Source organism: Suncus etruscus, chromosome 1 (genome assembly GCF_024139225.1).
Source record: "Suncus etruscus isolate mSunEtr1 chromosome 1, mSunEtr1.pri.cur, whole genome shotgun sequence".
NCBI lineage: Eukaryota > Metazoa > Chordata > Mammalia > Eulipotyphla > Soricidae > Suncus > Suncus etruscus.
In genome coordinates, this window is record NC_064848.1 from 173,233,261 (window position 1) to 173,259,222 (window position 25,962).

Here is a 25,962-nt window from a genome sequence, read left to right on the forward strand (position 1 = left end):
AATATATCAATAATACATAATAATATAAAATATAATATATGAAGATAGCTGGAAAAATAACCAAGAATAGGGTAAATAATTGTAATTTAAAAAATTAATAGGATCAGGGCCAGAGCGGTAGCACAAGCGATAAAGGCATTTGCCTTGTGCACGCTAGCTAGGATAGACCGCAGTTCGATCCCTCGACGTTCCAAATGGTCCCCCAAGCCAGAAATGATTTCTGAGCGCACAGCTAGGAGTATCCCCTGAGCGTCTCTGGGTGTGGCCCAAAAACCAAAATAATAATAATAATAATAATAATAATAATAATAATAGGATCTAACTCTAGATAAAGTATAACATATTTAACAGAAGTGTCATATATTCAGAGATGTAGGAAAGGAACAAAGTATATCCAGGGTCAATTATGTAACTTTTGAAGGGTGAAGTTGAGAGTTTGTGGCAGAAAAATTGAAACTACATATAATATGGGTCAGACTAACAAGCATCTTGAGGGACTTAAGTAAGGCGCTATTCTAATCCAGGTTCATTCCCTGCACCACATATAGTTCCAAGTACAGTAAAGAGTGACCCTGAGCATAGCTGGGTGTAGCTCCCCAATACCCCAAATAAAATTAAATAGGTGTCTTGAGTGCAAGCTTAACAAATATAGATGTTTTCCTATGAGCAAAGAGAACCATGCAAGATTTTTAGAGATCAGAGAGATGAATAGTGATTGCCTTGCATGTAGCCCAACCAGACTCAATCCCAGGCATCCCATATGATTCTCTGCGCTTCCTAGGAGCCAAGTTGGTGTCTCTAAGAACACAGAAATAAACACAAATGCTGCCTACATAAAGTAATTAACAACATGCTATGCATATTTCCCCAATATAACTTAAAAATAGATACTTTAAAAAATTTTATTTAGGGGCCGGGCGGTGGCGCTAAAGGTAAGGTGCCTGCCTTGCCTGCGCTAGCCTAGGACGGACCATGGTTCGATCCCCCGGTGTCCCATATGGTCCCCCAAGCCAGGAGCGACTCCTGAGCACATAGCCAGGAGTAACCCCTGAGTGTCACCGGGTGTGGCCCAAAAACCAAAAAAAAAAAAAATTTTATTTAAACACTGCGATTACAAGGTTGTTGTATTTCTTTTTTCACATAAAGTTGTTCATGATTGAAAATTTCCCACCCCCACTGAGAGAGAGAGAGAGAGAGAGAGAGAGAGAGAGAGAGAGAGAGAGAGAGAGAGAGAGAGAGCAGGGAAAATGGATGGGAGGGAAATTGGGGACATTGATGGTGGGAAATGTGCATTGTACAGCAAACCAAAGTGTCTAAAGGAAAAAGGGGGGGAGAGAGAGAGAGAGAGAGAGAGAGTTTCCCTGTCACCCTTCTAGATGCTCACTCTCCTTCCTGTCTCTCTTTCCTGTCACCCTTCTAGATGCCCTCTCTCTTTCCTGTCTCTTTTCCCTGTCACCCTTCTAGATGCCCTTTCTCCTTCCTGTCTCTGGAGCATACATTTTTCTTCTCTCTCTCTCTCTCTCTCTCTCTCTCTCTCTCTCTCTCTCTCTCTCTCTCTCTCTCTCTCCCCTTTTTTCCTTTAGACACTTTGGTTTGCTGTACAATGCACATTTCCCACCATCAATGTCCCCAATTTCCCTCCCATCCATTTTCCCTGCTCTCTCTCTCTCTCTCTCTCTCTCTCTCTCTCTCTCTCTCTCTCTCTCTCTCTCTCTCTCTCTCTCTCTCTCTCTCTCTCTCCCCCTTCTCTCAATACTGGTTTGCATTATTGTTAATGAAAGGGGTGCCATGCATGTCATATTTTTATATTTTATCTAAACATTGTGGTTTATTATTTTATTTTTAATTTTTACATTTTTACAATTATTTTATTGTCACCGTTGAATGTTTTTAAGTAATTCTGACTATTCAAAAACAGAGAGAGTGATAGCTATTTCTCAAATGGAGACAATTTGCCCTCCCTCATGGAATATTTGGCTAAGACTGAAATATTTTTATTTTAAACATAGGGTGCTACTGGCATCTAGTGGATAAAAAAGAGACACTACTAATATCCTACAAAGCACAAAACAGTCCACCAAAGAATTTATCCAGCCTATAATACCATCATTATTCACAGCTAGAAACTCTTCTAAAATCCCATGTTAGTATCAGGTCCTTGAAAGTACTTATTGCCTTTAATTGCATTTACATCTAATGGCATTTTTTATTTTAATACTTTATATAAAAATGATAAATTCTGTGTAATCATTATATATGTCCTGAATTAACTTTATTCTCATATATGCAAAATAGATCTTATAAAACTTTGGACAGATAGCTTCTGTTAATCTATATGACTATTATAGCATAGATAAATGTAATAAATTTTAATTGATAAATTCCAATTTTGTTTTTATAAACCTTCAAATGTACTTTCAGTTCTATAAATAACACAAGGACTAAATATAAATCTAAATAAAATGCATTATGGGGCCAGTGAGGTGGTGCTAGAGGTAAGGTGTCTGCCTTGCAAGCGCTAGCCAAGGAAGGACCGTGGTTCGATCCCCCAGTGTCCCATATGGTCCCCCCAAGCCAGGGGCAATTTCTGAGCGCTTAGCCAGGAGTAACCCCTGAGCATCAAACGGCTGTGGCCTGAAAAACCAATAAATAAATAAATAAATAAATAAATAAATAAATAAATAAATAAAATGCATTAAAATATCCTGAAGGTTTTAAAATTATCAATTACATCACAAAAATGGGGAGAAAACAGTTATTCTGATTTTTCACATATTTACTCACAGTTTCCCTTATCTGTGCATCAAGAAGATAGTTGTATGGACAAAAAATTATATCAGCAGTTTCTGTTAGTTCTCGTGCTGTGTAATATGGGCATGCTTTTAATTTTTTTCCTAAGCTGACGAGTTCTTCTATATCCCATGCCTTATGCATCCCATGGAGATTCTGTAATGTGTACTGATCACTAATTTTATGAATTCCATGATAAAGATAGCAGGATTTGCCCTAAAAAACAAATAGGAAAAACTGAAATGTGACTGCTGAAATAAAAAGAATCAAAATAGCTATTTCAAAATGTTAAAACATTTTAATTTTGTCATAAGGTAAAACTTTTTCAAAAGGAGACATCTTTTACTGTATCTATAATCACAGCCTTTTTTTTTTTTTTTTTTTTTTTTTTTTTGTGGTTTTGGGTCACACCCGGCAGTGCTCAGGGGTTATTCCTGGCTCCAGGCTCAGAAATTGCTCCTGGCAGGCACAGGGGATATGGGGCGCCGGGATTCGAACCAATGACCTCCTGCATGAAAGGCAAACAAACGCCTTACCTCCATGCTATCTCTCCGGCCCCATAATCACAGCCATTTTAATCAAACCACATTAACTGATTTAAGTGGAACAACAGATCAACAGAGTTCCAGATAACTCAAGTTAGGACCAGGTATGTCAGTGGTGAAAACTTATAACATAATCACCTTAAGACTAAAGCAAGGAGAAGGCCCCAAGTATCATTGAGTGTGACCAACAAACGAAAAAGCAGGTTTCACCAAATTAACTTGCTTTATATATTTTTTAAATTATGTTTATTGTACCTTTCTCTCCAAATAAAACTAACAATAATAAGTTACTTTATTTCCAAATAAGTAACAATAAGTTCTGGAAGGACATACAAAAGCAAGATGAGAACTTATGAGTTGGGAAAGAAATGAAAATAACTTTTTCTCTATACATCATTTTGTACCTTTACAATTTAGGCCATGGAAAGTATTACTAAAACAAAATTAAAGAAGGAAGATAAAAAGGCAGAAAAAAATGGGGAAGATGAAGAGTAAAGGTAAGAAGAATGGAAGAGGGGCCGGAAAGATAGCATGGAGGTAAGGCGTTTGCCTTTCATGCAGGAGGTCATCGGTTCAAATCCCGGCACCCCATATGGTCCCCCGTGCCTGCCAGGAGCAATTTCTGAGCCTGGAGCCAGGAATAACCCCTGAGCACTGCCGGGTGTGACCCAAAAAAAAAAAAAAAAAAAAAAAAAAGAAGAATGGAAGAAGAAAAAAACAGAAAGGAAAAATGAAAGGGAGCAAGAGAACAAATGTCTTGGAAGGGGGCAATATAGTTCACTAAAAAGTATTAAAAATATACAAAACACACAAAAAAAGAACACCAAAACTTAAATTGTATAGAATTATCACACAAAGAATATACTATTAATATTCTGATTAATTTTATTTTGTATTTCTTTTGCTTGTTTTGGGTTTTGAGCCACACCTGGCAATGTTCAGGGCTACTCCTGGTAAGCTCAGAGAACCATATGGGATACCAGGGGTTTAACCCAAAGCAAGCCCCTGACCCAGTACTATCACTATGACCATTATTTCTTTTACACATATATAATTATAACGTGGCCACATAATTTTATGATTACAAAGTTTTTCCCTGAAAGGAAGGTTTTAGCCATAATACATTTTACAAAAGAAGAATCATATTTCCCCTCTAGAGCTCTATTTTTTATTATTATTTTATTTTATTGAAGCAATTATGATCTACAGTCCTTCATAGTCGAATTTCAGATATACAATGAGTCAGGGCCCTTCCCACCACCAGCGTCAACCACCAATGAACTCACACTGCACCCTATACCAGCACTCTTTGCCCCCTGGCCTACCAGTAAAACAGGCCCTTTAAGTTTAGATGGTTATGGTTTAGGTTTTTGATTAGTTCTGTCCTTATTTATTTCCCCACCAAGAACACTTGGCCCCTGGCCCCCCAGCCTTTCTTTATTCCTTTCTTCTTAGTTTTATAGATAAATGTGGGAATATATGGTAAAATAATCCCTGTTCCAAGGTTCTATGAAAAAGGTGGGAGCCCCCAATTTAAAAGATAAGAGAAAAATACAATAAATAAAAAATTTTAAGAAGGTGTATGTATTGTTTTATTTTGTTTTTAGCTCTTCTATTAAAAATCCTACCAAGGGCCAGATCAATAGCGATAGCACAGCCTTCCTGGTTTTGATCTCCATACGGTCCCCAAAGTCTACTAGGAATAATTTCTTAGCACAGAGCCAGGAGTAACCCCTGAACACTACCAGGAGTGGTTCGAAAACAAACTACCAGGAGTGATCCAAAAACAAAAACAAAAATCCTACCAAAAACATTTTTTATATTACTAGTATATTTTCATTGTTGCCCATATATATGAACTGAATAAACCATAGCTGATGAACCTGCTTCATTATTTAAAGTGATCATTTAAGATTATATTATCTCTTGTCTTATAAATGTTCATAATAATTTTTGCCAATTCTAAATACTTAAATTGAAAAGTAATCTGTAATTATGTATCTCTGAGATAATTTACAGTACCAACATACTTATTTTTATTTTCTGAATCTTTGTTACCAGTAAAATACCACATTAGTCTCAATTTTAGAAATGATATAATAAAATAAGAGAAAGTTTCTTAAAAACTACAAATTGGGGGCCCGGAGAGATAGCACAGCGGTGTTTGCCTTGCAAGCAGCTGATCCAGGACCAAAGGTGGTTGGTTCGAATCCCTGTGTCCCATATGGTCCCCTGTGCCTGCCAGGAGCTATTTCTGAGCAGACAGCCAGGAGTAACCCCTGAACAATGCCGGGTGTGGCCCAAAAATAAAAAACAAACAAAAAACAAAAAAACAACAAAGGCGTTTGCCTTTCATGCAGAAGGACATCAGTTCGAATCCCATGTGTAACCCCTGAGCAATGCTGGGTGTGACCCAAAAACAAACAAACAAACAAACAACTACAAATTATCCTTCAAAAAATGTTTTTTGACACCTGTATCAACTTAATATCTTCTGATTTTAAAAAGAGTAAGAAATAGAATCTTATTTTGTTTTGTTCTTCTCTAGCAAGATTTAACACCATATTATATGAACATTTACCAAGTTTCCATAGTAACTTACATTTCTTCTTTCATATATTATACATTAATATGTTCTATATTATATTACTAAGAGTAAAAGACTTTATAAACAATAATTAATTAACTAAAAAAGTGTTTGATAAAATCCAGTTCCAGCAAGAGTATATACTACTAAAAAATGTATAAAATTAATATAAATATAAATAAATTGTAAGTAAACTATTGAAAATATCAAATTATACTTGTATAATGCAATTTAGTCCATGGCTATAAGAATTTGTAATTTCACTATTAATGTGAAAATTCACACTATCACAATAAAAAATAGGAAACAAATAAGATAACTTTGTTAAATTCATACAAAACATATAATGCTTATAGAATAATACTAATCTGAATTCTGTATTTAAGCTTTAGAGAATATATATATACATATTCAAAGAAAATACCTATTTGATCTGTTTTGGAAGAATACACATAAATTTCATAGCAGTTTCATTGATGGATTAAGAGGATTAGGGGAGTTGAAAAGAAAGAGCTTCTCCATTTTATGACTTTCTGTAACTCTGAGTCTTCTAACCACACAGATGTCATCTTTTACTTTCTTTTTCAATTGTCATTTTGGACTACGTGATGAAATAATGGGCCATTTTTATTTTCATCAAATCTATGTATTCATACAAAAAGTGACTCTGAAAATCCAAGTATTTATCTTTCCTAGTTACTGTCCTTAACAAGTGAGAAACAATTAAATAAAAACCAAGTGTGTTTTTAATCTTTTAACTTATACAAATTATTTAACCTACAAATTTTAATCTTTTATCCTACAAATTACTTTATGACATCTAAAAAGAGAATTTTTTCAAACAGTATATGCATCAATCACATACACAAATGTACCTAGAAATTGTTAGAAATGAGGTAAGTGTAAAAAGTTCATAACCTATAAAAGAATGTAAACAAATGAAAGAATAAGGGTACTATTTCTTTCCTTTTTTGCTAATTAGTTGTGTGACATTGGGAAAACTTTTTTCTCCTGACTAGGCATCAAAGGCGTGGCTAGCCAGAAACCTTTTAAAATTCCTTTAACTTGGGGTCCGAGAAATAGCATGGAGGTAAGGCGTTTGCCTTGCATGCAGAAGGACTGTGGTTAAAATCCCGGCATCCCATATGGCCCCCTGAGCCTGCCAGGGGCAATTTCTGAGTGTAGAGCCAGAAGTAGCCCCTGGGTGCTACCCGGTGTGGCCCAAAACCAAAAAAAAAAATTCCTTTAACTGACTATACCATATCTTAGACTCTACTTTAAAATTCTGATTCATGGCTAGAGTCAAGTGAAGATGTGTGTCAAGTATCTTTCATACTGAGCTTGATACAGACTGGACTTAATAATATGAAATTCACATTTCTTTATTTCAAGTATCTGACCTGCACAATTACTAAAAGTTCATATTTGTACAAAAGCCTAAAACACCTTTAAAATCTCTCATTGTAAACTGTTAATCTCATTTTAACAAAAACTGGTGTTTTTGTATACCTAATAATTTTTACTTATTTCTGGAGTTAGTTAGGATTATGTGTTCTTAATTAAAATAGTAACTTTTAACAAAATAGTTAAATTATGTTTTTTCCTAGATAGGAGCATTTTAGTAAAAGAAACCTTTAAAAAAAAAAATCCACACACAATTGTTCCTTGCGATCAAGCCAAAAAATCAGAAAGTTTACACTTTAAGGGCACTCAGAATGACACTCCAGTATAGGCTGATAGCAAAACCAGAAAAAGCTCATCCATTTCAGCAGTGTAATACAACCCTGAAGGGAGTCTGTCAGTGCAGCGTTATCACACTTTAAACTCTTTTTCACTCAAACTGTCAGCTATCTATTTATCATTTCACTTTGGTAATTCAGCCACAGTAAACATAGACACCTCTGGTGACTTTGTAATTGGCCCTCATTACAATACCAAATTACCCTGAGGGACTGGGAACAAGAAAAAGAATGATCTGGTCTGCCTAGGAACTCGGCAGTGAGGCACAATTCCATTCAAGACAAACAACTACAAGCAAAAGTCATCTATTAAATGAATATTCAAAAATTAAATAAATTGTTACTTTAAGCAGAAATGAAAAACAATAAAAATTCTGAGCATTCAATAAATGTGTTAACTTTATTTTTACAAGATTCAGATTTATAACTATCAAAAAGAACTAGCAATGGGGGCTGAAGTGATAGCACAGCGGTCAGGCATGTGCCTTGCACGCAGCCAATCTAGGTTCAATTTTCACCATCCTATATGGTTGCCTGGGGCAATTTCTGAGCGCAGAGCCAGGAGTAACTCCTGAACGCCACTGGGTATGGTTCCCCCACAAAACAACAACAACAACAAAAGAACTAGTAATGGAGAAATTCTAGAAAATTTCATAAAATAGGACTATTTAAATATACAATCTTAAACTTTAAAACTGATTCTACCAGTGAAATTACAAAAAAACAGAAATAAATCACATGACTTTCCCAAAGACAAATTGTAAAATGTTAATGACAACCTAGCATAAATTACATAATACCCAAAAATTTAATTTCAAGAGTTCAAAGGACTCTTTCTAAACATGAAGCCATGTGTTCAATCCCCAGTACTGCAAGTACTGTAGTCCTGAAGATATTTAAGTATCAGTAGGTATGACCCAGTGTTATTCAATCAGATTGGTCAAGTATCACTGCAAGTAACAATCAGGTCCCTCAAACTTGGATTAAGACTCCCAAATAAATCCAACATCAAGCCTTTGAAAAACTTGATATAATGGTTGGCCACTTAGGAAAAGAAGTTTCTTTAAACACAGATTTATAAAGTTTTATCAGTCTTTTCTATTTTATTATTTTGCAACATTTAACTTTTTACATATTTTTATCTTTTAAAGAAGAGAATTTTAAAACATACAGAGTTGGGCCAGGGATGTGGATTAGTGGTAAACCACAGTCTTACATCTAGAGAACTTGGATTTGATTCCTAGCAACACAAAATAAAAAATATACTGAGTGGAGCCAGAGCGGTATCTACTGAGTGGAGCCAAAGAGGTAGTATAGCAGGAAAGGAACCTGTCTTGCACACAGTCAACCGGGGTTTGATGTTCAGTCCTCCATTTGGTCTCCTGAGAGCTGCCAGGAATGACCAGAGCCAGGAGTAAGCCTTGAATACCACCGGGTGTGGCTCAAAATCAAACAGAAAACCAACAACGATAACAATACAAATTTGTTATTGTATGCACATATGTACTTAGTGAAGGGATACCACAGGTTCTCACACAGTTAAAATTAACACATACATCATAATCTGATGAGTGACTATCTAGCAAACTATATTTTTAACTTCCCTAAATAAGGTTTAAATCAATTTCTCTCTAACAACGAAAAGCATTGAGAAAAGCATAACAGAAAATAATGTATTCACATTACATGGTAGAAGGACATACACAATAAAATAAAATTCTACAAACTATAACTTAAATCATTTTTTTTCTTTTTTTTTTTGGGGGGGGGGGCCACACCCGGCGTTGCTCAGGGGTTACTCCTGGCTGTCTGCACAGAAATAGCTCCTGGCAGGCACGGGGGACCATATGGGACACCGGGATTCGAACCAACCACCTTACCTCCTGGATCGGCTGTTTGCAAGACAAACACCGCTGTGCTATCTCCCCGGGCCCTAACTTAAATCATTTTGTAGAACCAATCCTGTTAGACAAAAATACTACTAAAAGAAAATCTTCTAAAATATAATATTATCTGTTATTTTATGTAGCAACTTATGATTCACTGATAGGTTTCTGGTTATAATACCAGGCTTATAAGTCATTCTTAGAGTGAATTAATTATTAAATTGACATGGAAATTAGTAAATGAATACTGTCAAAGATCATCTAAAAATCATGTTTCTAGTAAAGAATACTTCTCATTCCATTTTCACCTAATCCAAATTCATATTTAGATTTCTCTAGAAACTTCCAAAACACCAATATCATATGATTGAATTTAATACTTTAAATTTTAAAGAGAGGTTTGAACTAACCAAACTTATAAGAATAATCATATTTCTTATTTAATTAAAAACTTTTCTTAGTTACTCACAAACTTTTGGATTTTATGATCAATGAGTAGTTACCAAAAAGGAACAGGGCGGGGCCGGGCGGTGGCGCAAGAGGTAAGGTGCCTGCCTTGCCTGCGCTAGCCTTGGACGGACCACAGTTCGATCCCCCGGCGTCCCATATGGTCCCCCAAGCCAGGAGCAACTTCTGAGCGCATAGCCAGGAGTAACCCCTGAGCGTTACCGGGTGTGGCCCAAAAACCAAAAAAAAAAAAAAAAAAAAAAAAAAAAAAAAAAAAAGGAACAGGGCAATGGAGAAGAATAAATAGAAACAAAAAGATTGATTTTCAGTGATGCACACCAAAAATAGTAAGTCCAATAATAAGTAAAAATATCTAAATGAGACTTGCTACTTTAAATTTTTTAAATACGGGCCCGGAGAGATAGCACAGCGGCGTTTGCCTTGCAAGCAGCCGATCCAGGACCAAAGGTGTTTGGTTCGAATCCCGGTGTCCCATATGGTCCCCCGTGCCTGCCAGGAGCTATTCCTGAGCAGACAGCCAGGAGTAACCCCTGAGCACCGCCGGGTGTGACCCAAAAAAAAAAAAAAAAAAAACCCAAAAAAAATAAAGTAATTCTCTAAAAAAAAAAAAAAAAAAAAAAAAATTTTTTTAAATACAAAAAATATGATTGTTAAATCTGATTAAACTGACTTTTCTATTCAGATACCATTTATTTTGGACAATTTTTGGTAAAGGATTTAAAAGAAGATAAAAAAGATAACAGACTTAAACTTAAATAAAGTTTATTTCAGTAAATTAAATATCCCAACATTTTATGATCAAAACCTGTAATTTTAAACTTGAATTAAGATTTTCTCTTAATATAATTATTTTTGTTAAAAATCGATAGCAGCAAGTAATCTGATTTTCCTGTGAACTGACATAACTAGAAATGTACATATAAATATAATTAAGATATGAAAGTAAAGCAATTTTTATTTCAACCTTTTGTCTTCTAAAACAAAGCAAAACCATTTTACTCACATTTTTTCCATCCAGAAATTCCATACACTTTTCATTTCTGTTAAAGTTACCTACTACTTCAGGGTGAATACAGGTATGATCTCTGCTGGAAAGAATAGTCATTGGGACCCCTGAGTATGCTGTCTTCCGGAGCTCCCTAGTAATCTGAGCAATCTGCTTGTGCGTGCGAGTCCCAAAATATATTTTGGGTATCTTGGATTTCCCCCCTTGGTCCTTTTTAATGGTATCTGAAGAATCTTGACTGTTTCCTTGTTTAGTAGAACAATGGCAGCTAGAACAGATACCAGAAGGCTGTAACAAAGAAAAGAAAAGAGAACTAATGTCAGGACTACCAAAAAAATCTTATCACACCTCACATAAAATAAAAATCTAAAATAATGAATCAAAACTATCAAATAAAAAGAAATTTCAAGATATTAGTTACCGAAACTCTTATCAACAGAAAAGTAAACCCCATATCAAATTAGTTCTTTCCCACTCTTGTTATAAATTTATGCTTTCTTATGTGTTTTCTAGCAAACCACTCCAATCCTCAAATTCCAAATGTTTTAAATACATTTGACTCTTCTCTTTCCTAAGTTATAAAAATGTCAGGACAAAATGGAAGACAATTTTAAGTTTTTTGGTTATATCTCCAAGTAATATTATAGTTTAAAGTTGATAGGTACAATATTTGTTTACAGCATAGCCCATTCAAATATTTCATGATAAACCAATGCTTAAAAGAACATTTAAAATACAGCTTACAAAAGAAATAAAGTTGAATCTTAAATATTACTAATAAACAAGCGGGGAAAATCATTCTCTACAAAAGGCTGAAAATGAATGCAAATTAGAAGACAGGGTTACTTGTGCGGAATATACATATCTGAAATTCAATTACCAATCTTTAAATGCAAATCCATCAGTTAAATTATAATTTGGAAAACCTTTCCTGGAAGATTTGATTTGTAATTCAGTTTCATAATTTAAATAGATGAATGCATCCTTAAATATCCCACATACTAACAGAAATATAGTTTAGCATTTACCTGATTTTTCTCTATTTCCAAACTCTCAGAAAAACCTAATGCTATATATTAGGATCCATAAGCTCTTAACTACTCCCTTCTCAACTTCAATTACTGTACAGAATGCAGCCTCATTTTTTTTTAAATGCTGTAAAATTGTTTATAGTAGTTACTGATGGCAAGGGTAGGGAGGAGGCTAAAAGCGCAGTAGCATAAGGGAATTTGTACTGGAGAGTTTTAATTTAATAGAACAAACACACCATTTAACTTTAGATTTTTTAAAATTATAATCAGTAAGATTAGCCTTCATAAACAAAAGCTAAGTCATAGTATGTTACACCACAACACTGGGTATCAAGCTGTCTTTTAGCCTCAACTCCGTGGAAAAGCAAGTTCAAATTACTCCCAGTCTCGCTCAACCTTGTCCACCATTAAATATTACAATACTTGATAGAATGGATGTAAATGTGACCCTTCTGGAGCTGTCACTCACTGGGATAAAAGGTTCACTGATGTGCCAAATAAACAGTCGGTCAAAGCAGATGAAGTTACAGCCATGCTGGAATTGTTACATTCCCCTCTCAGGTTGCCAGTAACAGCAGATTTCATTACAGAGTGCTGCCACATTAAATAGCCAGTTCCAAATATCCTGCCTTCTATATTGAATAATTACTTATTCACTGAAAGGATAAAAAGAAGAGTTATGAATGGGGCTCTTGTCAACAGTGAGGCAGGAAACAGCTGACATGTGGTTTATGTTACATATGTTGCAATATCTAACAATTTATGGTCACAGAAAATGGAATGCAAATTATATAATGATATTTTTTACTAAATCCCTTTTGGGGCTTTCACAAAGTTCACATAATTAATAAACGATAATTAAAAAATTAAGAAAACTCCAGGTAGCAAAATTACTCTTCAAACCTTCAATCTTTGAAATAAAACTTTCTTTTAATTTCATACATTCTGATTAGAATGCCAAGCCCAATATAATAATATTGAGATAAATACATGGCCAGGTATAAAGTAATTCAATAAAGAAGTTTTCCGCAAGACCTATAAAACTATTTATTTTTGTTTGTTTTTCTGCTACACCTGGCTGTTCTCAGGACTGCTCTATTCTTGGGGGTCTCTTCTAGTGGGTCTCAGGGGACTATGATATGAGGTACTAAGGATCAAATCCAGGTAACTGCATGCAAGGCAATATAATATAATATAATAATAATGCTATATAATTCTCCCCAACCCCTAAAACTACTTTCTAATGTCATACTTTTCTTTTTTTTTGATGTCATACTTTTCAATACCAATTCCACCTAAAAACTTTCCACTGTAATCCCTTTATTTTAATTCCACTTCTTTCCTAACCAAAAATTCAAATACAGAAATATACAAGTCAACCACAAATAATGTAGAATTCAAACATATACAAATATTTCTTCACTACAACATGATACAATATTTTTGTTTGTTCTTGGGCCCACCCAGTGACGCTCAGTTATTCCTGGCTAGGCGTTCAGAAATCATTTCTGGCTTGGGGGACCATATGGGATGCCGGAGAATGAACCGGTCCATCCTAGGCTAATGCGTGCAAGGCAGATGCTTTACCCCTTGTGCCATGGCACCAGCCCCAACATGATACAATTTTTAAAAGTATAACTTACCGGGCCCGGAGAGATAGCACAGTGGTGTTTGCCTTGCAAGCAGCCAATCCAGGACCAAAGGTGGCTGGTTTAAATCCCGGTGTCCCATATGGTCCCCCGTGCCTGCAAGGAGCTATTTCTGAGCAGACAGCCAGAAGTAACCCCTGAGCATCGCCGGGTGTGGCCCAAAAACCAAAAAAAAAAAAAAAACAAAAAAAAAAACAAACAAACAAAAAAGTATAACTTACTGCTTTGTATTCCAAATTTAAATTTTTTTTATTTTCTTTTTTTGCAGTGCTGGCAGTTAAATTCAGGACCTCACATCTGAGAGGCATGTGCTCTACTCCTAAGCCATATCCCTTGCTACTCAAACTTCATAGTTTTATTTAAAAATTTATTAAAAGGGATCTGAGAGATAATACAGCAGGTAGGGCATTTACCCAGGAAGTGGCTGACATGGATTCGATCCCCAGCATCCTATATGGTTCCCTAGAGCACAAAGCCAGGAGTAACCACTAAATACTGTCAGGTATCTCCCCACCCAATAATAAGAACAAAAAAAATAAAGAAAGAAAGTTTATTTTTTCCTTTACAATATTACAGAAAATTTATTCAGAAGTGATCTTTTGTGGTTTCTACTGAGAGATTTGATAAAAGCTCATGTGGAAGACTGGAAGACTGAAAACAATGAATATGGCAATAAAATAGACTTCAAAAATATATCAATTCAATAACAAAACAGAATAATTCATTAAAAATGATAGTACAGGGCCCGGAGAGATAGCACAGTGGCGTTTGCCTTGCAAGCAGCCGATCCAGGACCACAGGTGGTTGGTTCGAATTCCTGTGTCCCATATGGTCCCCTGTGCCTGCCGGGAGCTATTTCTGAGCAGATAGCCAGGAGTAACCCCTGAGCACCACCGGGTGTGACCCAAAAAAAACCAAAACCAAAACCAAAACCAAAAACAAAAAAATGATAGTACAGTGGGGAGGGCACTTGTCTTGCATGTAACCAACCTAAATTTAATCTCTAGTATCCCATATGGCCCCTTGAGCACTACCAAGAGTGATTCCTGAGTGCAGAGCCAGGAGTCACCCGGGAGCACCGGCAAGTGTGGCCCAAAACAGAAAAGGAGAGAGAAAAAATCCTCAACATACAAGACAGCAATCCCCAACAAGAAATATTCTCCAATACAATAAGCTAACACTTTTTGTCTTCTCTATGAGTCCTTTTGATATAGAGGTCTTGAAACAGATGAACAAATCAAATAATGGTGTATATTACATTAAGTATTTCTTCTGCAAATAAATGATCAAGTTTGCCTTTCAGAGAAATGATTTCTTTTTTTCATTTGCTCCTTAAAATTACAGACTGTATTAAGAAGCTGGAATATAAAATGTAATTATTTACTATATCTGAATGTCAAGAAAAATAAAACACATGGACTTCCTTTAACCTCATAAGACTGGAAATGAGTTGGTTCAAGGGCTGTGTGTTATTGTTAAGCTGTTTAACATTGTCTCCTGCTCACACCCAAATTTGACTAACTGGGAAAAAAAAAAAGACCGGAAATGGAGGGGGCAGAGCGATAGCACAGCAGTAGGGCGTTTGCCTTGCACAAGGCCAACACAGGACGGACCTGATTCAATTCCTGGACCTGATTCAATTCCTGGCATCCCATATGGTCCCCCGAGCCTGCCAGCAGCAATTTCTGAGCCAGGAGTAACCCCTGAGCATTGCCAGGTGTGACTCAAAAACCAAAACAAACAAAGACTGGAAATGGCCACACTGCGTGGTAGAATCAGGAGCCACAAACACAGATCTGCCCTACAACTGCTACCACACAATGGCCCAGCTTCACCTCTTCACCACTTCTCCACTCATCTCTGCAAAGACTCCTAGCCACAAAACACTCAAGGTATACCAGTTTTGTGGCGGACATCTCCAGGGAGCTTTAGAACCAGGTCTGGTCACATCCCCTCTCCACCCTGTCCACACCCCACCACTGGTCTCTATTTCCAGAAGCCCATGGAAGCCACTACCATGAACCAGAGCCTTCCAACATGTGTGCACAAGCAGTCAATGCCACAGACTCATGGAACTTTCGAAGGAGAGACCCAACTAGCAGGAAAAACTCATGGACATACCGGCCTCACAGCTGATTGCGCTGGGTCCCTCTTAAGTGGCAAACCACTGCTGTGGCCATAAAAGCTCATCAACCCAGTGCTGCAGATCCTCAAATTTATGGCCACTTATGTAATTTTAGTTCTGATTTGCCAGTAGTAACATACAAAATATTAAGTAAATTATTCCTACCTGCCAAAGGGTAGGCTTCAAGGAGGTTGAAAATTTGACGATCAAATTGGAGGGAATGTTACATTAGTGGTAAAATATTAAATGCCAGAAATAACTGTATTATGAACAACTCTGTAAACCACATGTCTAAAATATTATTTAAAAATAAGCATAAAAAATACATGTGGACATGCCAGTTGTATTATTTTCATATGCAGCTATCAACTGTTTAAAAATATTTTAATAGCCTGTAACTACCAAATGAATAATAACAAAAACTTAGCTTAACAACCAAAGATTTTCTTAACTTATTGAACCATTCCTGAAATAAAAAATTACTATTCCTAATTACTTGAAATATAAAAATGAGCAGGTAGTTAAAAGTTTGTAAGAAAAAATAATAATGTTCTGTTCAGAGCTATTTCATCATCAGAAAAGTTTCCTTTTTTTTTAACTTTATTTAATTATTGATTGATTGGTTTTGGGGCCAACCTGGCGGCACTCCAGGGCTACTCCTGGCTCTGCACTCAGAAATCATCCCTGGCAGTATGGGGGACCACATGGGATGCCAGGAACCAAACTAGGTCCCTCTCAGGTCAGCAGCATGCAAGGCAAATGCCCTATCAGTGTGCTATCTATCTCTCCAGCCCCAAAGAATTTTTTTCTAATTCACAAATCCAGGGAGTTTCTTGAAGCTATAAAGTGTGTGAGCACTGAAACCTATGCAACCTTCAGTAATCATAAGCACGGCAATAAAGAAAAAGGGGAATTTTAGAGGTATAGGACCACACTGGTGATGGTCAAGGGTTACTCCTGGCTCTACACTCAGGAATTACTCTTGGTGTTGCTCAGGTGATCACATAGGTGCTGGAAATTGAAGCCAGGTTAGCCATGTACAGAGCAAATGCCATACCCACTACTAATCTCTCCGTGTCCAAGAAGTTTTTAAATTAAAAATAAAATGAGGGCCCGGAGAGATAGCACAGCGGTGTTTGCCTTGCAAGCAGCCAATCCAGGACCTAAGGTGGTTGGTTCGAATCCCGGTGTCCCATATGGTCCCCCGTACCTGCCAGGAGCTATTTCTGAGAAGACAGCCAGGAGTAACCCCTGAGCACTGCTGGGTGTGGCCCAAAAACCAAAATAATAATAATAATAAAATGAGGTTCTAAATTAAATTCTGGATAAATCAACCATAAAAGGATACATTTAATATGAAAAATAAATATATAGGAAAAGATAACCAAAAAGAGGCTTATTTATTTAAAATAAAGAGGAAACTAGGTCAATTAAAATATAAAATACTTTTTAAGTAACTGTCCACATATGCATGTGTTATCATCCAACCATGCTGCAAATTCCAGGAGGAGGTAATGACTCACATTTCTTTATGTAACTCACTTATTGATTTAACTATAACTTAATTTTTTTCATTGATGGATTATAACTAATGCCATAATTGCCCTAATTTAAAGTTCTTCACGTATCAGAAAGTTACTTATGAAAAAAAAAAAAAAAGAGGGTCACTTTTGAGGCTAGAAAACATTTAGGGTGTGAAGATTCATGCTCACATACCTTAGAAGTGGCAGATCTGGTTAGATCCCTGGTACCATGATCTCCCTGAGCATCACTGGTCTGGAAATCTCCAAGCACCACCATGGCGGCTTTGGTGATCTAGGCACCAAAGTACCCAAGCAGCTCTGCACCCTTAGACCCTTGCATTGAACCACCAGTCCACTAGGATGAGAATTGCTGAGTGACACCCACACACACACAACACCTCCTGAGCACTGCTTGGGAGACCCAATCAGTCAATGAATCAATAGGATAAAATTAAAGGGATACTTTAAAGAAGTATGGGACATTTTGTTATTTTCAAGGCCCAAATGAAAAATCATCTTACTATGCTAATATCTGAACTACTTATTTTATTCATTATTAATGCTAATAATTATTAAAATTGCCTGGGTGCAAAGCACTTTGCATGTGCTATCTCATTCATTTGTTCTCTCATTTACTAAAATAAATTGGAATTTTTGATAAACGATGTCAAAAAAGGTTTCCTCCTTTCATTAACTCAGTGTTTTTACTCTTTAGTCCATGAAGTATAATTCTGAGAGTTTAAAGTACCAATTGTGCTCATCTAAAGAACTATTTATAGGGGCCGGAGAGATAGCATGGAGGTAAGGCGTTTGCCTTTCATGCAGAAGGTCATCGGTTCAAATCCCGGCATCCCATATGGTCCCCCGTGCCTGCCAGGAGCAATTTCAGAGCATGGAGCCAGGAGTAACCCCTGAGCACTGCCGGGTGTGACCCAAAAACCACACACACACACACACACACACACACACAAAGAACTATTTATAGCTGGGGTTCTAGGTATATTATTTTCTGAATGAAATTTACTCCTAGCGTAAGCTATAAATTTTAATTTAAAAAAAAACTATGTTTTTAGTATTAGTAGACAGTAGATAAAAAAAATCTTCCAATAACATTCTTATTAGAGGGGGCTGGAGCGATAGCACAGCAGATAGGATATTTGCCTTGCATGTGGCCAACGTAGGCTCAATCCCCAGCATCCCATATGATCCCCTGACCTTGCCAGTAGTAATTCTGAGCACAGAGCAGGAGTAACCACTGAGCCACTGGGTGTGGCCCAAAAAACAAAAACAAGATTCACATTCCATTCCATGAAGAAAATAAAATAAAACAGAAAAAAAAAAAAAAAAAACCTGGGCCCGGAGAGATAGCAACCCCTGAGCACCACCGGGTGTGGCCCAAAAACCAAAAAAAAAAAAAAAAAAAAAACTCTAAATTAAAGAATCTTTAGAACAAGTCATCAACAAACTTTTCCTGCAACGGGCCAGAGAATATTTTAGTTTTTAGTTTTTGTGGGCCATAATCTCTCTCTACACAGGGTATTTTATAACATGACCCTAAAGAAGAAAAGAATTTCTTTAAAATATATCAAAATAGGGGCTGGAGAGATAGCATGGAGGTAAGGTGTTTGCCTTTCATGCAGAAGGTCATTGGTTCAAATCCCGGCATTCCATATGGTCCCCCAAGCATGCCAGGAGTGATTTCTGAGCTTGGAGCTAGGAGTAACCCCTGAGCGCTGCCAGTGTGACCCAAAAAACAAAAATAAATAAATAAATAAATAATAATAATAAAATATACCAAAATAAAAATGATAATTTAATTAAAGTGTTAAATTTCTTCAAACCAGTAGTACAGTGAGTAAGATGATTGCCTTGCTTTCTTTTCTTTTTTTTTGGACCACACCCAGTGGTGCTCAGGGGTTACTCCTAGCTCTGTGCCCAGAAATCGCTCCTGGCAGGCAGAGGGACCATAAGGATCGGCAGCATGCAGGGCAAATGCCCTACCTCTGTGCTATCTCTCTGACTCCTACTTTCTTTTCTTTTTTGATTTTGGGCCACACTCAGCTTTGCTCAGGGCTTACTCAGAGTAGTTCCAAGCTCAGGCTTTTTGCAGTGTTAAGGGATTAAACCCAGACAAGCTATATGCAAGACAAACAACTTACCCACTGTACTACCTCTCCAGGCCCATATTTTCTTTATGTTGTTTTTTGACCATACCCTGCACTGCTTGGGTGTTACTCTAAGCTTTGCACTCAGGAAATCACTCCTGGCAGACTCGGAGAACTGTATGGATCAACTATGTGCAAGGCAAGTACCCTACTTACTGTACTATCTCTCTAGCTCTCATGCAGGTCCTTGTTTGCTTCTTTCTTATTAGATCATATCCATTGGTGCTAAAGGGCTTGGGGACCACTCCTAGTAGAATTCAGTAACTATACGATCAGTGCCAATAATTTAACCTGGTTTCACCCTGTTGAGCAATCTCTCCAGACCACAAAGCAAAAGCACTATTTAGAAAGATAATCTCCTTAAAAATGGGAGGCATGGGGATAGAAGCAATCAACAGAGGTTAGTACTGAAACATATTAAAATTATAATAAAATTATAATATATGTAAATACATTATATTATCATAAATAAATTATAATAAATCCGGGGCCAAAGCAATAGCACAGTGGTAAGGTGTTTGCAAACCCGGGTTCGATCCCCGGCATCCCATATGGTCCCCCAGCCTGTAAGGAGCAATTTCTGAGTGCAGAGCCAGGAGAGACCCCTGAGCACCACCCAGTGTGGCCCAAAAGCAAAAACAAACAAAGAACTATAACAAATCTATTTCAAACTCAATCAATGGCTAAGAAGAAGAAAAAAGATAAAGGCCAACTAACATATGAAAAAGATGTGTATCCCAGCGGTGTTTGCCTTGCAAGCGGCAGATCCAGGACCAAAGGTGGTTGGTTCGAATCCCGGTGTCCCATATGGTCTCCCGTGCCTGCCAGGAGCTATTTCTGAGCAGACAGCCAGGAGTAACCCCTGAGCACCGCCAGGTGTGGCCCAAAAAACAAACAAACAAAAAAACAAAAACAAACAAACAAAAAAAAAAAAGATGTGTATCCTACTACTCAAGACTAACTAGGAAAATGCAAATAACCGTAACTATGGGGGTGGAGAGATAGCATGGAGGTAAGGCGTTTGCTTTTCATGCAGAAGGACTGTGGTTCAAATCCAGACATCCCATATGTTCCCCTTGCCTGCCAGGGGCGATTTCTGAGCATAGAGCCAGGAATAACCCCTGAGCTCTGCCAAAAACCAAAAAAATTTAAGAAAATTTAAAAAAATTAAAAATAAAAAACCATAACTACATTTCATTTCACAAACATTAGAGCAAGTATTAGAGAAGATTAGGAAGCAATTTTCATACATTGTGTATCCAAAAAGTGAAACATCCACTTTGGAGAGCAAAATGGTGCTCTTAGAAATTAGGTATGTTGGCTCTTTAAGTCCAACTGTGAGGTCCCCCGTGCCTGCCAGGAGCCATTTCTGAGCATGGAGCTAGGAGTAACCCCTGAGCGCTTGCCGGGTGTGACCCAAAAACCAAAAAAAAAAAAAAAAAAAAAAGAAAAAGAAAAAAAAGAAACACAGAACCTGTCCGAGAAATAGCACAATGGTAGGGAGTTTGCCTTGCCTCCGACCCAGGATAGATGTTGGTTCAATCCCCGGCATCCCAGCTAGCCCCCCAAGCCTGCCAGGAGCAATTTCTGAGTGCAAAGCCAGGAGTAAGTAACCCCTGAGCACTGCTGGGTGTAACCAAAAACAGAAAAAAAAAAACAAAAAAAAACCATAGAACCAAAAATATACTCTATTTTGTTTCATCCTCCATTATTTACTATTAGCATAATAGCTTTCACTTTAATCCCTCCTGATCAATTTTTTAGACCTAATTTGGTATGACAGTCTTATTTAGAGCCCTATATTATTACAGATGGTTTAAAATCAACCAGAAACTACAGACATATTTTTATGTGTTTCCAAAAAATAAGTTTGTAACTTTCATAAAGTGCTCAAAGAAAATGGTAACATATTTGGGAGAGGGCTTTATTCCAGAATTTATTTTTAATTTTATAATAAAAACAAATGAAAAGCCACTTTTTTATAACTAACAGCCAAACACATTTATCCCGTAAAGGAATAGACAAGTCAACTGTGCAAAGAAGATAATTTTATAAAGATTATTTCTGTGATTACAAGCTTTTATTAATTACCAAATATCATAGTTCTAAAATAGTTGACAAATGTTTATTTCTAACTCCATTTTACAGATGAAAAGTAATGGAATCCTTCAAATTGCAACAAAATAAGTGAAAAATGTGTTGCAAAGTTGGAATTCCTAACTTGAAGTCTTAACATTTTAACAGGATCATTTTCACCTTCCACTTAATTTGGCCAAAAAAGAAAAAAACAGAAAATACTACTCTTTAAAAATGATATGCAGATAAAGAGCTACTAAAAAAAAAGTCATAAGCATATAGTAATATTACCATCTTTGAGACATTAAAAAAAGGAGGCATCATTGTTAATTTTTATCGACTTGTTGTTGTCCAAGTCATCTAAACAGGTAATGAAAGCCTGTTGTGCAAAATCTCGCATAAGCACACACTCTAGCAAGATAGCAAAAGCGACAAAACTATACCTTTTCAACTACTCTTTTTAAAAATTTCAAACAGTAGTAGTTGTCTACCGCCACCGTTTCATGATTAAGCTGCACAAAGCAGCTGTTTATCCACTCACAGCAACCAGCAGGTGAACCTGATTCAATATTTATCACAGGCTTTCACAGATCACTGCTAACCAAGCAAACGTTTTAATTAAGCTGGAACTTGCTTCAAAGAGCTCATTCAAGATGTCAATCAGCAGGTAAGGGATCAGATACAGTGTCAGGTGAGAGTCTGTAATACAAATCCACAACTTTCTTCATCCCATCGCTGTAAATTAGCCTGCTCTAAAGTTCAGACTCTGATTGTAACAGACTGCCAGTCTCCTGGAATGTGTAACTGAAGTCACTCAAATTCTATTGTGAAGGTTGTAAGCAATATGTTAAACTGCAATGGGCTAGCACATTAAGACAGATCCTTTTCACGGTTGTTTTTTGATACCATAAGTGTTTGTTACCCTACTCTCCACTTACTGTTTACTTTCTTGCCTCGTATAAATGGGAATTCCTTAGCACAGTTGCCCCAGTTTCTAAAAAGTTTGTGTTCGGTAAATTATAAGGACCCCAAATGGTATAATTTTTATCTAAATGAATACAAGAATCTTACTCTATAAGAATTCTGTTTAGAAAAAAACATATTGTAAAGATGAGGAACTTGCTAAGAAACAAAAATTCTCCACTTGACACAGATGTGACGGTATTAATGAGTCTCAAAATGTGTGTGATGAATCATACAAGTTATAGGAAATACCTGGGGTGTTTACAACAATAGCAACAATAAAAACAAGAAAGAATTCATGGAGAACACAGGGGATTTGGGTGGAGGAAAGGTCTTTACGAGAAGCATGCTAGCTAAAAATTATAAATGGAATGACAAGATTTTAAATAAGTTGGGCAAAAAGTTACAGAATAAAATAGTCTTAGCCTCCAAGTATTACCCATCTTATAAGTAATAAGATCATTATCTTATGAGGTTAACAATTACCAAAAAAAAAAGGGGGGGAGACATAGTACTCACATGATTTTAAGTAGTCTGAGTTATTAATAACAGTAATGAGACAAGTAGGTAGCATGTGATAACTATATTGTTGGATTACTGGTTCCTACCCTACTCATTAGTCATTCTCCACCTTAGAGTGTGATCTGGCGATTGGATTACTGCATTACTACATTACTGTATCACATTTACTTCCAGACTCTAGTTTTGGAGCCTGAGGCTTCCTTCACTATATCATCTTCGTTAACAAACCTACATGATTATGACAACCAAACTATCAAGATATCAGTCATAAAGAACTCAAGAATAAAAAAAGTGTTGCAACTAAAACGATAGTACTGATAGAGGGTAAGGAGCTTGTTTAACATGTGGCCAACTAAGATTTACTCCCTAGTACCCCATATGGTCCCTTACTGATCCCTGAGCAGAGCCAGGAGCAAGACCAGATGTAGCCAAAAGAAAAAGAAAAAAAAAAGACAAAGTTAAAAAAGAATAAAGATATGATAAAAGAGACAGTTGTGTATTAGTTGGTGACATTGACTCATATATGCACTGTATATTGTATTTCATGAAAGCCTTTTAAAAAACTTATCTCGGGCCCGGAGAGATAGCACAGTGGTGTTTGCCTTGCAAGCAGCCGATCCAGGACCAAAGGTGGTTGGTTCGAATCCCGGTGTCCCATTTGGTCCCCCGTGCCTGCCAGGAGCTATTTCTGAGCAGATAGCCAGGAGTAACTCCTGAGTAACGCCGGGTGTGGCCCAAAAACCAAAAAAAAAAAAAAAGAAGGAATTCACTTTAAAAAAAAAAAAAAAAAAAACTTATCTCTGAAGACTAGGAATATGCATGTTTTGCATGTATGTGGCCCTGAATTCAATCCCTAGCATGGAAAGTGGAAAGAGGAGGGGAGGGGAAGGGAAGAGAAGGGGGGGAGGAAGGAAGGAAGAAAGGAAGGAAGGAAGGAAGGAAGGAAGGAAGGAAGGAAGGAAGGAAGGAAGGAAGGAAGGAAGGAAGGAAGGAAGGAAGGAGGGAGGGAGGGAGGGAGGGAGGGAGGGAGGGAGGGAGGGAGGGAGGGGAGGGGAGGAGGAGGGAGGGGAGGGAGGGGAGGGGAGGGGAGGGAGGGGAGGGGAGGGAGGGAGAAAGGAAGGAAGGAATCCCTTTGCCTGCATGTTTTAATTTTCTGGTATTTTACTATTTTTCAAGCTTGCTTCAGCAATCTTTTTGTTTTGTTTTGTTTTGTTTTGTTTTTCGGGCCACACCCTTTTGATGCTCAAGGGTTACTCCTGGCTAAGTGCTCAGAAATTGCCCCTGGCTTGGGGGGACTATATGGGATGCCGGGGGATCGAACCGCATCCTTCCTTTGCTAGCGCTTGTAAGGCAGACACCTTACTTCTAGGGCCACCTCACCGGCCCCACTTCAGCAACCTTTAAATGAGAAAGCTGTTCTGAGATTATCTCTTCCCCATATAAACCAAAATATTTTACTTTTTTGTGTGTGTGTGTGTGTGTGTGGTTTTTGGGTCACATCCGGCAATGCTCAGAGGAAACTTCTGGCTCCATGCTCAGAAATTGCTCCTGGCAGGCACAGGGGACCATATGGGATGCCAGGATTCGAACTGATGACCTTCTGCATGAAAGGAAAATGCCTTACCTCCATGCTATCTCTCCGGCCCCAAACCAAAATATTTTAAATAAAACCTATATAAATAGAGGTTTGTGTTTCTTTTACAGACATTACAAATTAAACAAGGCTGTTGTCAATATAAAATATTCTGAGCAAGTACTACACAAAAGAATTAGGGGGGTATTCTTTATATGACTGAAACCCAACTACAATCATGTCTATAATCAAGGTGCTTAAATAAAGATGGGGAAGGGGCCGGAACAATAGTGCAGCAGTAGGGCATTTGCCTTGCACGTGGCTGACCCAGGATGGACCTGTGTTCAATCCCCGACATCCTATATGGTCCCCCAAGCCAGGAGCGATTTCTGAGCGCATAGCCAGGAGTAACCCCAGAGTGTCACTGGGTGTGGCCAAAACAAAAACAAAAACAAAAACAAGAATTGTGTTGTGTGTGCAATGATGAACTGTTCTATATTCACATTAGCCAATCCACATGGCTAAAGTCACTAGTGACTACTGACCAAAGGAAATGTGATTAGTGTAAGTGAGGAATGATCTTGTCAGGCAGCATAGTTTTAAAATATGAAAATTACTAAAATTAATTGGGAAATTGAATAACAAATGTTTATATTTTATTATAGTTTAGGTAGTATGGTTACAAAAATGTTTTAAGTTTAGAATATTACTGTACAAAGTCAAACCACCACCAAAGTGCCCATGACTTTCTCCACCACTGTCCTTATACCAACTGTGGTCTGATCTTCATTTCTTCACACTCCTTTCCTTTTGGATCCCAATCACTTCTTTGTTTTCTTTGTGAATCCACAAAGAGCTCCCAGAATGAGAAATTGATTCCCATCCCCTTGTCCCCTTTTGGGGGGAAATCTTGGTAATATTTATCCGCAGCAAATAATCTACACAGACAGGAGGGTTAAGGGGTAAAAGGTTGGGCGAAGAGACTCCTTTGTCAGCCTGCTGCTAGCTTCAAAACATACCTCGAGCCAGCCAGCCAACTCTGGCAAAAGACTCTAAACGCCTAGTACCCAAGCTATTTATCTGGCTCTCAACAGCGCCTCCACCTGGAAGGTCAAGGTGGGACAATAGGCAAAGGATAATCTTATGGAAATATTTTCATATACAACACTTTCCCATGCTTGTTAATGAGTTTTGGAATCGAAGGCCAAGGGTTTTATATCATAGTTTGTTATTTGTTTATTCCGATTTTGTCACTATATATATTTTGGTTTTGTGGCAACACCCAGTGGAGCCCAGGAGTTACTCCTGGCTTTG

The 25,962-nt window shown here is 37.3% G+C and overlaps 1 protein-coding gene across 1 annotated transcript in view; it reads right to left on the minus strand.

Annotated features, from left to right (window-relative positions):
• Positions 1 to 25,962, minus strand: part of BRIP1 (BRCA1 interacting helicase 1) — a 146,321-nt gene that overhangs the window by 77,973 nt on the left and 42,386 nt on the right. The window contains 3 exon segments of the mRNA XM_049764629.1: positions 2,785 to 3,006; positions 11,019 to 11,346; positions 12,522 to 12,646. Coding sequence (XP_049620586.1) covers positions 2,785 to 3,006; positions 11,019 to 11,346; positions 12,522 to 12,646 — 675 coding nt within the window.